The sequence below is a fragment of the Mytilus californianus genome, unplaced genomic scaffold (genome assembly GCF_021869535.1).
Source record: "Mytilus californianus isolate M0D057914Y unplaced genomic scaffold, xbMytCali1.0.p SCAF_52, whole genome shotgun sequence".
Lineage (NCBI taxonomy): Eukaryota > Metazoa > Mollusca > Bivalvia > Mytilida > Mytilidae > Mytilus > Mytilus californianus.
The window spans coordinates 448,172-460,463 of record NW_026262704.1 but is presented as its reverse complement, the minus strand read 5'-3'; the positions used below and the strand labels follow the sequence as shown (position 1 = coordinate 460,463).

General features: G+C 31.8%; 1 protein-coding gene across 13 annotated transcripts in view; it reads right to left on the bottom strand.

The window, feature by feature from the left end:
• Nucleotides 1-12,292, bottom strand: part of LOC127703828 (uncharacterized) — a 154,205-nt gene that overhangs the window by 25,593 nt on the left and 116,320 nt on the right. For 5 of the 13 annotated variants that reach the window (XM_052207916.1, XM_052207914.1, XM_052207915.1 and 2 more), the window contains 6 exons: nucleotides 11,093-11,163; nucleotides 7,927-7,998; nucleotides 4,499-4,573; nucleotides 2,917-2,982; nucleotides 2,444-2,653; nucleotides 136-356 (listed from right to left, as the gene is read on the bottom strand). The exons of 7 other annotated variants lie outside the window; for them this stretch is intronic. In XM_052207916.1, the coding sequence (XP_052063876.1) occupies nucleotides 136-356; nucleotides 2,444-2,653; nucleotides 2,917-2,982; nucleotides 4,499-4,573; nucleotides 7,927-7,998; nucleotides 11,093-11,163 (715 nt within the window). The remainder of the gene's footprint in view (nucleotides 1-135; nucleotides 357-2,443; nucleotides 2,654-2,916; nucleotides 2,983-4,498; nucleotides 4,574-7,926; nucleotides 7,999-11,092; nucleotides 11,164-12,292) is intronic. One more of the 13 variants, XM_052207919.1, reaches the window with a different exon arrangement.

Genomic DNA, 12,292 nt, shown 5'->3' with positions numbered 1-12,292 from the left:
TTTTTCCTTTATTGCAAACAAGCATTTTGTTGAACACTTTTGATCAGTGAATTCATATTTTTTTAAGGCATCAAAAGCAACAAAAGATAAAACAAAACTACAACAAAACGACAGAAAAATAAGATAATATCTAACCTGCCCTATATCATCCCAGTATTGATTGAACTGATCTTCTGAGAGTTTCCCTTTAAATATCTGAGTTATTTCATTATATATCAATTTAATTCTGGACAGCATTGCACTGAAACTTGAATCAGCTGGACATGGATATAAGTTGCAAACTTCTATGTTTGCAAGTAAATGTAAGAGGTGTATCATGAGTCCTATATCAAAATCTGCTGATGTAACTGTTTTTCCTAGAATAACGATAACAATTAAAAATCAAAAGAAAACAACGCTGTGTTTGCATTACAGTATGTCATTTATTCTTTTACTTTCATACATAGTACTTGAAAAATCGTTTTGTCGAAAATTATCATGTTTCAAGTTGGTACCACATACCATTAGATTCCAAGTATGTGTTGGCTACCTACTGTTTTTGTTTGATTTCTTATATATTTAATTCTGTACATAATTGCACGGAATTAAATTTGTGTTTAGGAAATTAATGGGCTCAACTTATGAACGGCAAATGCTAACTTGACTAATTTTGCAATGGCAGTTTCAAATTAGGATCTTATATCAATACGCAAATAGTAGTACATTGAAGTCATTTCAAATCGTCTAATTAAATAATTTTAAAATAAACAAATAACTATAATCGCGTACATGAAATTTATCTACGTTTGTGTCAGTTATATATCTATAATATTAAAATAACGAGGTGCAATTTGTCAAGTTCCTGGTCGAATCTGAATCCGATACCGATACCAGTAGTATATGTCATCTGATTCTTGTTACTTAATCTGTACGTTCCACCCCTGCCAGGCGCACCAACGAACGGTGTATTTTGGGATTTGCTATAAACACGGGTCGTAATCACACCTGAATTTCGTCATTACACAGGGAATAACACCACTAACTACAATCATTGTCACATGAATTTTCCGGTTGTAGTAAGAAAATCAGGACGGGTTCAAACAGGAGGATTTTGAAAGCAGAGAAAACTGTACACCTTTTGATCAGCATGACTTTATCATATTAAAAAACGAATATTAAAAATCCAGGATTGAAATAAGGCGTATTTACTTTAATTCAGTCACGGACACGCGATGTTGCGGGTGTGTTTTAATATTTGTTCAGAATTACATTAAATGGTATAAATTTTACTGCAATCTCATTTGGTATGAAATGTTTCTTTTACCTACTGTAATCAGATTCGTATTTCATAAACTAATATGCCCTAATTGAAGCTCGAGACCAAAATATTAACAAAAAACCTATTAAAACATTGAAGAGCTGATTTAACAGTTTTAAAGAGCTAATTTAAAAAGTTACGTCTTGATTATGCAAATGAGATCATGTTTAGGAGCTCTGACATCGTAAGCATCTTCTCTTACAAATGAATCACCTGTCAGGATTTTCCAAAGACATACATGTACACAGTATGAGGTGTGATGTCCGTCAATAGTTCAGTCCTATTGTTATACTGTGATAGTACTTCCATCGTTGGTATCAATTTTCGTAGTTTTAGCAAAAGTTACATGTTCGTGGGTTCTTAAATTCGTGGATTTTAGTTTTCTGAAGTAAATATATCGACTGAAGACGTTAAAGCCATGTTATTTAAGTTGTAGAATTAATTATCATGAAAAGCATACCGAATATGCAATTATGAATTTGCTTCCGTATGAGAATTATGAGGAGATAAAATGAACACCTCATCATCGCATAACATCAACGGAAATCTGACTTTTATCGATCAAAACTAATTTATTATGATAATTAAAAGGTTCAAAGTCGTAAAGTCAAGAATTTTTTAAAGATTAAATGAGTAAAATCCTGCCTGATTTTAGATGTATTCTCTCTAGATTATATGGCCGTATTCATATTACCAAACCGACATGGGGTACTTTCCACGTCTTGATTTTGTAATACTTTAATTCGTGGATAAAGACTTCCACAAAACCACGAAAATCGTATACCCACGAATAAAAGTACTTTCACAGTAATACTAAGAATAAGGATACAACATATTTTGTTATAATATCATTTGAAATTAACAATAGTTGGGATTAACGTTCATGATATACAAATCAAATTCACAAAAAAATGAAATACTTAAATCTGAAGTATTTTAACGATTTCAAATACATCTATATGTATATAACCATTCAGAAATCTGTATGCATTCTGTACAAATGTTAATCTGTTGGTATGTTTAATACTAATGTACGATGGAAAACCAATGGTAGAAGAATAATTTGGTTTTAATGTATTTTTTTTTCTTTCTAGCTTACACATTCATTGGAATTATGAGTTACTGACAATTACGTTTACTTTGTACCTTTGGCGTATTTAAGTAAAAGATCCGACTTATAATCATCTTCTTCTTTTCCGTAGTGTTTTCTTATTTGTCGCTTGTTTTTATCAAGGGTATGTTGTAACTGGTTTGGATGAATCTCGTGGTTAAATATCATTCGAACAACTGGACATGCCACTCTGAACAGAATATGAATCATTCGTAAAAAGTAAACTTCTTCTGTTGCTAGTTCAGCTGGAAAACATTACATTCAAAATCAGCATTTAAGATTTAAGATTCAAATAAGACTAAAACACTTTAGTATTTATTAAAAGAAAAAAGTCAAGTTAAAAAAAAATTATCTGAACGTGTTTTATATATTATCTCCGAACTGTTAATCCTTACGAAATATTTGCCAAACATACGTATTTCTTATTACATGTGTTTTAACATTTTATGTGTATAATCATGCTTTACCAGGTGATTGAAACATTATATTATACAATTAACCTACTCACCAATGTTTGATATTTGGTGTACTTCTATATCTAACTGTGTTTTTCTCTCTTTCAATTTACCACCATCTGAAAAGAATCAAATGATATATTACTGAATACTTTAATTTGGTTCCTTTGGTTTTAAACCTTATTGGAGAAACTAAATCCCGAAATGCGTCTCGGACAAACCAAATTTATAAAGTATAATTTTTATATTCACCTTTAAATAAATGATAATCTTTATGTTCTGGCTGTCTTACAAGTGAAAGGTTTAGCTAGCTATGAAACCAGGTTTAATCCACCATGTTCTACATAAGAAAATGCCTGTACCAAGTCGGAAATATGACAGTTGTTTTCCATTCCTTTGATGTGTTTGATCTTTTGATTTTTCCATTTGATAAGGGACTTTCCGATTTGAATTTTCCTTGGAGTTCGGTATTTTTGTTATTTAACTTTTTACTTAAATAAAGTCCTTAGAACGAACTCATACCATAGAACAATAAGACAGAAGATGAAAGTGTAACTTTATCTTTCATATTTAATTTTCATTTATTGAACACGATGGACTCAATATGCCCTTTGCCCTACTTTCAATATCATATTTTCATGTTCTGTGAACTATGAAATCTGGTCAAAACCTAATTTCGCATATAGTTTAACAGTTCATATCATGACAAGCATGTGTACTAAGTTTTAAGATGATGTGACCATCACGTCATGACAGACTACTTTTTGCAGTAAAATAGATAAAAGTCAAAACTTTACCCTCGAACATTTCAATATCAATGAACCGCAAATTTGGCATACATTTAAAACGTTAACATTTTAACGATCATGTCTACTTAGTTCAAAGTTGATATGACATCAAATTAATGCAGAACCAATCCTAACAAAATATAAACATGATACGGGACTAACGGAAAGACCGGAAAACACTCGATCCTCGAAAATCAGATTTAGGATAAAATAAGATATATTAGCAGTTTTTTTTTTTCATTTTGTAGTATTTATCTTGATAAAGGTGTGAATTAAAGCAAATCTCTGAGACCAATTCAGGCCGGATTGTTTCTGACACTGATCAAGATCGTATCCACTTTGATTTAAGAAGGTACGTTTGAGGGCAAGCTTGTACTTAATGTCATTTGCAAACCTTTGATTATAGAAAATGTATAAGAATTACGGTGAAAATGAAACTCGGGGTATGATAAAGGAACTCAAAAGCTAGGAGCTTTAAATACGTAGATTCAGTCAACAATGACGTTAATGATTCACACAAGTTGTAACACAACTTTAAACCAAGAGTGGGCTAGAACCTCAAGTGTCATACTGGTATTGGAAAAATATTACACAATGAAACAGTAATGTACATATGAAACGCAGATTTAAGAATGTTAAGATTAAGATGAAAATTTAAAGCAATACAATATCACACTGAAACTATTACAAAAGCGCATACATTTCGTTATCATCTACGAAATAGAGAATATCTACTCAGATCAGTAATGGATGAGTATATTAATCAACGTCTGTTTTATTGTCTATAAATGTAAATAATGAAATCTTTGTTCAGTCTTTTCAATTTCTCATATTTGAATGTAGCTACCTGTATTGGTTTTCTCAAAGTATCTATCCAAACGTTGTAGTATTTTACCATAGAAAACTTCAAAGAAAAACCCTCCTACAACGGATAGAATGAAAATTAAGATATAATGGTTAATTTTTCCCTTTTCAAATAGCAAGGTTGACGAATTACACGTTTTATTGAACGAAAATAATACCAAAGACATTTTCAAATTGTTGAATGTCACAGTTATCTTTGAAATTGTTCTGTTCCTTTCCATTGGTTTATTATCGTCATTTTGATTTTTTTTTTCCTTGTGTTTTATTTACTACAGGGTAGCTACGATTATGTCGGGTTGATATTTTGTTTTAGTTCTGTTTTGCAATGATGATTTTGTTATATTACTAAACCGTAGAAACAATTTTGAAGTACTAGTATGTTAATGTCTTGCGATAAATATGTTACAAATTTGATGATATTTAAATCTTATGGTCTGGTATTTCAGCGATAATACAGTATAAAGACTCAATCATTGTTGCAATTAAAACGACATAAACGTCAATTTCTTGGGACATGTATAAAGTAGACAAAACTTGCAGCTTTTACTATGAATTTGAAGATGAGTTTGCATGGGAAAATGTTGATGCTATTTGAATATAAAAATGCAATAAGTCTATTAATCGCTTATATCAATTTCAACAGGCGAAACGTTTGGAACTAAATGAAACTTTGGAAAAGGAATTTTTAGAAACTCTCTTCCGAAAGCACGAATCTGATTTAAAAATTGAATAAGAATTATTTTCCTAGATAAGATGTGTACAGATATAGATACTGATTCGCTGCAGTGCATATTAATGGTGAGAAGTTAATAAAAATTATTCTGTTTCATTAAGTTAAACACATTTCCATCTTTAAAATAAAGTTGATTACAAATATATTGGAAGTAAAAATACCGCCCAAAGTAAAATACCTTTGATGTAGTCCATTTTAAAAGCATGCAAACGAAGACATGAACAATTTGTTCCAACCACATTAAATGACTCATTTCAACAATTTAATATTGTTGTCTGCATGAAATATATATAGGAGGGGAAAAAGTAAGAAAGATTTATCTTTCCAATGGTTATAAATTCATTACTATGTGATTATAATTTTATTGATTATATTGTAATAAGTTGCAAGATTGTGAGGTGCACATTTTAAAATCTATGATCTTTGTTTTTAATTGGATACCAAAATGTTGCTTATGCAACAAAGTTTGGCATTCAAAACGGTTTCTAACATTTTCCTATTGCATTTGATTCTCTCATAAACCTTTAATAAAGTTTCAAACCTTAATGCACCATAGTTCACCAAATTTATATTAACAGACATATGTCAAAACATGACCTCGTGATTTTAATAAATTGACGAGTTTAACTGTTACACAGTAATTAAATATCCCGTAATTGACCACTGTATTGATTTATGACACTCTTTTCACACGGAGTGTTTACTTAAGATTTTTTTCATCACCATTATAAATAATGATATCGAAACATTGTTATAAGTTATGTAAACAGATTTAATAGCCAATTAACCGTGATAATACATTAATGAGCTTGGATGTGCATATAATGAGGATTAAGTGAGCAGTTAAAAGCTACCCAATCGGTGTCTTCAATCTTGTGTATTCACTTCCCGAAAAAGATCGAAATAAAAAAGAAAACGAAAAGAAAATGAAAAGACATATAAAATTTCTGAGATCTGAAATATCATTTACTTATGTTAATTCAGGGTTTTATTGTTTTCTTTCAACATGACTTTGAAACAATGTAAAAATAATTATTCTCTCGGCCGAAAATCAGAGGAAAAGTTATTACTGTACGAAGAAATAACAAGAGACAAAACAACATACGTTCATTGTAATAATAATAGATAATTAATCTTACACAGATACTACGATCTCAGACCAGATATCGATCCTTACCAAACTCAGCAAGGGTTGTGTCTATTGGTCTGTCAAACTTTCGTTTTTCGTTTGAGTCGAACTAAGGGTATTTTGAAATTTTTCGCCTGTCCGGCTGACTTTGAGATAACGAAAATTGACTGTTAATATATTCATATCTGGTTAGCATGCCTATCGTGCTATTTTTTTAGGTCGATGATTAACTAAAAGTTGTCCAGCCCAACAGTTTGCACACAATGCTTATACTTTATTAAAATCCAAATGTATATTTTGTTATTTTCCTTTGTAATTTTTAAATTTAAAAACTATGGAAAACTTAAAATTTGTGAATTATGTGGAAATGGTGCATAGCGCCGCTTTAACTATATTTATTAAAAAGAATGAAAGTAAATTAATATTTGCCATATTTAGGTTATATGGAATCATCAGTTACACATTTGTCACATAACTTGTCCGAAATGAAACCATGGCGATTTTCCAGTTAGGATTTTTCAGTGATGACTCAACACGGGATTATTTAGAGTAGTTTTGTTTTGTAGGAAGATGAATTGACCTTATTTATAAAATACATTTGATGTAGTCAATTATTATAGCATGCAAACGTAGACATGAAACAATTTTATCATCAACATATGTTCATATTCTGAACACGACACCGTGCTTGATACTATAGTGGTGCCAATAAATCATACTTAGTTTATGAAAATTATAACTGATTTAACACACATCAGGATTACTCAAACTTTCAATGAACAAGCATTCTGTGAGTATTGCCTGGCAATACACAGTACCCTGCCGGTTAAACATTCATTGTACTAGAACAAAATGCTAACTTGATCTATAATTTGTCATGGTGTAAACTATAGAACAAATATCAAGCATGACGAAAAAAATTTTGGAAAATTGATTATTTGAGTGAAGTTTCGAAGTCCAAGGACCATAACTCTGCACAAAATCATCAGACCAGAACAAAATTCGAGTTTGATCTGTATCTTGTCATGATGAAACTATATACCAATTATCAAATCAAGTTCTTTAAGCATGACGAAAAAAAATGAGGAAAACTGATTATCTGAGTGAATTTTCTGTCCAAGGACCATAACTCTGCACAAAATCGTCAGACCGGAACAAAATCCAAACTTAATCGGTAACTTGTCATGATAAAACGATACACCAAATATCAAATCAATATCTTCAAGCACTAATAAAAAAAGTGTGGAAAACTGATTTGCCGGACTGACGGATGGACAGACAGACAGACATACAGACAGACAGACAGACAGACAGACAGACAGACAGACAGACAGACGGACGGACGGAGTGCAAACCTAAAGTCCCCTTCGACTTCGTCGGTAGAACTAATAATAATGATAATTAAAACATCTTTCAGATTACTGAGGAGAAATTAGGTATGCAATTAAATAAAATCAATTGTTTGACAGTAGCAGTTGTTAAATATGCTTTTTTGTTTGTTTTATATTCTAAGAAAAGTTACAATCTAAGTGCCCAATAATGGACTTACCAAGCATGAGTATGATGAAAATGCTAACTAATATCGTAGCTGCAGCTCTAGCACTCCTCTTGAACTCGGAAGCTGGAAAATGTGAAAAATACTAACAACTCCACAACAACGTATAACCAAGACAAGATATTTTACAATGATGCGATAAATGGACGTCATGAGAATTAAACTATATAGCCTCAAATGTCTGAAGACTTTATGCACACACAATTGTATAGTGATATCGTCTGGCGTACAAAATAGTTATCCAGGTAACTATAGGATTTTAACTACAACTCCAAAATTCTCTAAATGCTGCTGGTGGAGATTTTCTCCCTGAGGTAATCATCAGCCAAGTAGTCAGGATTTCTGTGTTGACATTTATTATTATTGATATGGTCATATTTATAGAATTACTGTAATCAAAAATTTGAATTTTTCGAAATGCTTAGGATTATTTTCTACCACAGGAATAGGTTTGACTTAGCTGTAATCCTCAAAACCATTCGGAATTGTGGGTCCTCAATATTCTTTAACATAGTACTTTGTTTGGCCTTATAAACTTTGTGGATTCGAGCGTCACTGATGATTCCTTTATAAACGTCTTGCGTAAAAAAGAATTCTGGTATCAATGATGAGTTTATTTAAAGTTTGCTCAGTATTAAATTATAATTTCATAAGAAAATGCGAAATATTAGCGCAAAATCGTTTATTCTGGATCACATTGTTGTGTTGATATTGGGATTCACTATTCATGTCATTTCTTACAAAAAACTGTTTTCAAATTTGAAACTTTGGCCACACAAAATAAATTTTTAGTTCTTCGGACACTATCTGTAAAAAAGAGTAGCGAGAGAGCGACATGTTTTTATTTATGTTTTTGTTATAATTTTCTTTTTTGTAGGTGAAGGTATTTTTTACTAGCGAGCGATATTAAAATCTATGAAAAGCATTTTATGCAAGCGAGCGATATTATTTTTGAAATATTAAAAAAATAAAATCTATGAAAAGCATTTTATGCAAGCGAACGATCAGACATTTAGAGAGTTTTGGTGCTTCATGTTTTTATACATCTCATATCCTACTTCTTATATGAACCTACTTTGCTTCTTAGTATGTTCTCAGACACCCTGTTGAATCTTTTCATAACATTTCTAGTACAAAAATGACTAACTAGTAACAAAAGCGTAGACAACTTCGTGTAGTCTGCTCAAATAAAGACCCAACTGAATATGAAATAGTACAACAGCATTGAACAGGTACACACCCATGTTTGATGACAGTTGATTCATTATAAAAATAAGGAGAGGTGGTATGATTGCAAATGAAACAACTATCCACCCAGTTCAAAGTTCAAATGAAATTGATATTTACAATTATAGGCAACCATACAGCCTTCAACAATGAGAATACCAATATCATATAGTCTACTATTAAAGGCCCCGTGATAAGAAAATTGAAACGATTCATTTGAGAAAACTAACGGTCTAATTCATAACAAAACAATTTAGGAAGAACAAATTTGACAGACATGGACCAGAAACTAGTGAACTACGGGCTCCTGACTTGGGACAGGCACTTAAAGAATGGTATGTTGTTTCGAATAAACGCATGCAAAGCATATACACATGTATAAAGCTTTTATATTCAACTATACGTATTTGTGTATACATTAAGATGAAAATTTATAAGGACTGTCCTTCAAAAACTACATCATTTTATACTACTACATATTCACACCAGATGCTATATATACTAATTACCGGTAAAAAAAGAAACATTTTAATACATTCCACTTTATAGTCATGCTGTGATGAAGAATGTAATATGATTAATTGATTGTTGGTTGCTTAACATCCAATGGCAAATATGTCATGCATGTTCAGGACGAGAACAAATTAGCAAATAACACAATAGGTAGGTCCTGCAACAGAGGCGGTCCGGGACGAAGGTCAGTGAAATTTTGACCGCCACAGGAAAATAAGGGTACATTGTACATTGGACAGGGACAGAGAGTTGTAGCAAGGATTTTTAATGCGCAAGAAATGTGGCACTCTCCTTACACGAGGCATTAGATTTAATGTCCCAATTCTTACCGGACTTGGCTGTGCACTTAAATGTCCCGTAAAGCCATACCATTGCCCCACTCTAGCGAAGGTTTACTTCCAGTCGGTGGAAGACCTATGGTTACAATATTTATTTATCCCAATCACCCTAGGGGGAAGAAGAATTTTATAGCAACTGATCAGATCTTTATGTATATGGGGATATTGTTTTGTGTTGAAGTCCATACATGTACTGTGAACTTTACTGGTTATAAACCTCAACAAATTTGGTCACTGGTGCCAGTGGTGGAAGTTTGTCTCATTGACAATCATACACATTCTTATTTTTTCAGAAGATTTTGAAAATTGTGTTATATTCAATTACCACAAACACTTTCTTGTCTTTCCATGCTTTATAACTTTATAATGATACTAGCAAATATAAATAAGAGTTTCAAGGGAAAAAAGTTTTATTATAAAAGATAAAAGTAGAAAATATAAGAGTATCATCGCGGTGCCATTTTAATGCATGTACCGCCATCTTCTGAATTTTCTCTTCATGCATGTTATATTGTCATCATTCAAATCTTCCAATTCAGAGGCGTTGGTGCTTTGTGCCAAATTGTGATCTTGCATGGAGCCCTTTAATTTTAAATATATCGGCAAACAAATAATCCAAATCGCATTCCACTGCTGTGTTTGGTAGTAAGGCCGCAGTCTGCGTTACCACTGTAACTATACATATTCCACTGGTGTCTTACGTTTAGAATATATATCATATTACATTTGTCCATAATTATAAAACTAGTTCGTTTTGGATGTCAATTTCCGTGTTTGTATTGCTTCTATGACGTTACTTTAAAACGCACAACTGATTAAAATTTTTGTTATGTGAATTTAGAGACAGACGCGCGCGGCTTCGTACTGGACGCGGGTTTAAAAAAAAAAGTACTTTTTTCTCGTCCACCTTTCACAACACGCGGGAAATCCGACAAACGAGGTATTAACTTGGCGTGGCCTTTGTGTCATTATTTGACTTTTGTTAATAATTCATTAGACAATATAAATAAAATCATTAAGTCAATTGTCGAGTTGAAAACATGATGTTAAGACTCTTTCTTGCAAAAAGCTCTTTAACTTACTTGTTTTACTTAAACACAAGTGTTTATTTTCCATGCAGGCTCTCGATTTTTCATCCACGGTTTTGTTATATCTACAAATCAATTATTTTAAATACATATATGTATTAAGATTAGTGATAGTTGTTTTATATTTGGCCTTCTGGATTAATGAACTGATGTTATTTTAGTACTTGAATTGTTTGGCAGTTTTCTAGTGGGGCCTATACTGCTGACTACACGGTTTTGATAATTTTCTATGTTAAAGGCCGTACGATGACCTTTGATTTCTAATATCCACTTTTTTTAAATTCTGGTGGATAGTTGTCTCATTGGCCTTTAAGCCACCTCTCCTTATTTGTATACTAATGATCTAAGTAACTAGTAGTTGAAAGCGTGTATATAGATTTAATGTTCGAATTGTTCGGCACATGTCGATACGGTTAAATGACTTCTTGCAATTAATGCATAAACAGATTATTATTTCGTGATTTCAAAAATTATGGAAAGTTGTGTGGATAATCTTTATGAACACTTACATGTCTGACCATGCCTCATTCAAATTTAGTTAATAATCAGCGCAAAGATGACACATGTTAAGCTCACAGGGATTATGAATTAATGAATACATCAAACAAACAATCGTTAACAATTAAAACTAACGTTAAAGTGTTAGTCAAACTGATCGATACAAAAAAGGGGATTTAAATGCCATACAAACTCGTATGTCAAAGTCAAACACAAAACCATACTGCAAAACAACCAGACGAAAAGACAACAAAAAACAAATCAGAAAACACTCACCAGAAGAAAGAAAAATAATACACAAAACAACTCTGCCAAAAGATAAAAAAAGTCGATGATGGGTCGAAGTAGGTATAATAAACTTATAACATTGAGGACAAATAAACGAAATAATTCTATATCCAAATAAGTCAATGTATTCTATATACAGAAAACAAAATAGTCACTTTACGAAATCGACTTAAAATTTTAGGGTAATCTCTGGTGCTAAGGAAGGGTCAGCAGAACCTTCTCGATTATCGATACTCTAGGTGGGAATCCTGCTTCAATATCATGATGAGTAATGTAAAGCATGATGGCGTCAACATTTTCGAAGGGGTAGTTATTACTGGTTGGTAACCCTTGGTTCATTGTAAACAACAACCATTTATTATGGAAATTCAGATAAAAAAAAAAACTCATATCAAAGATATCTAAAAA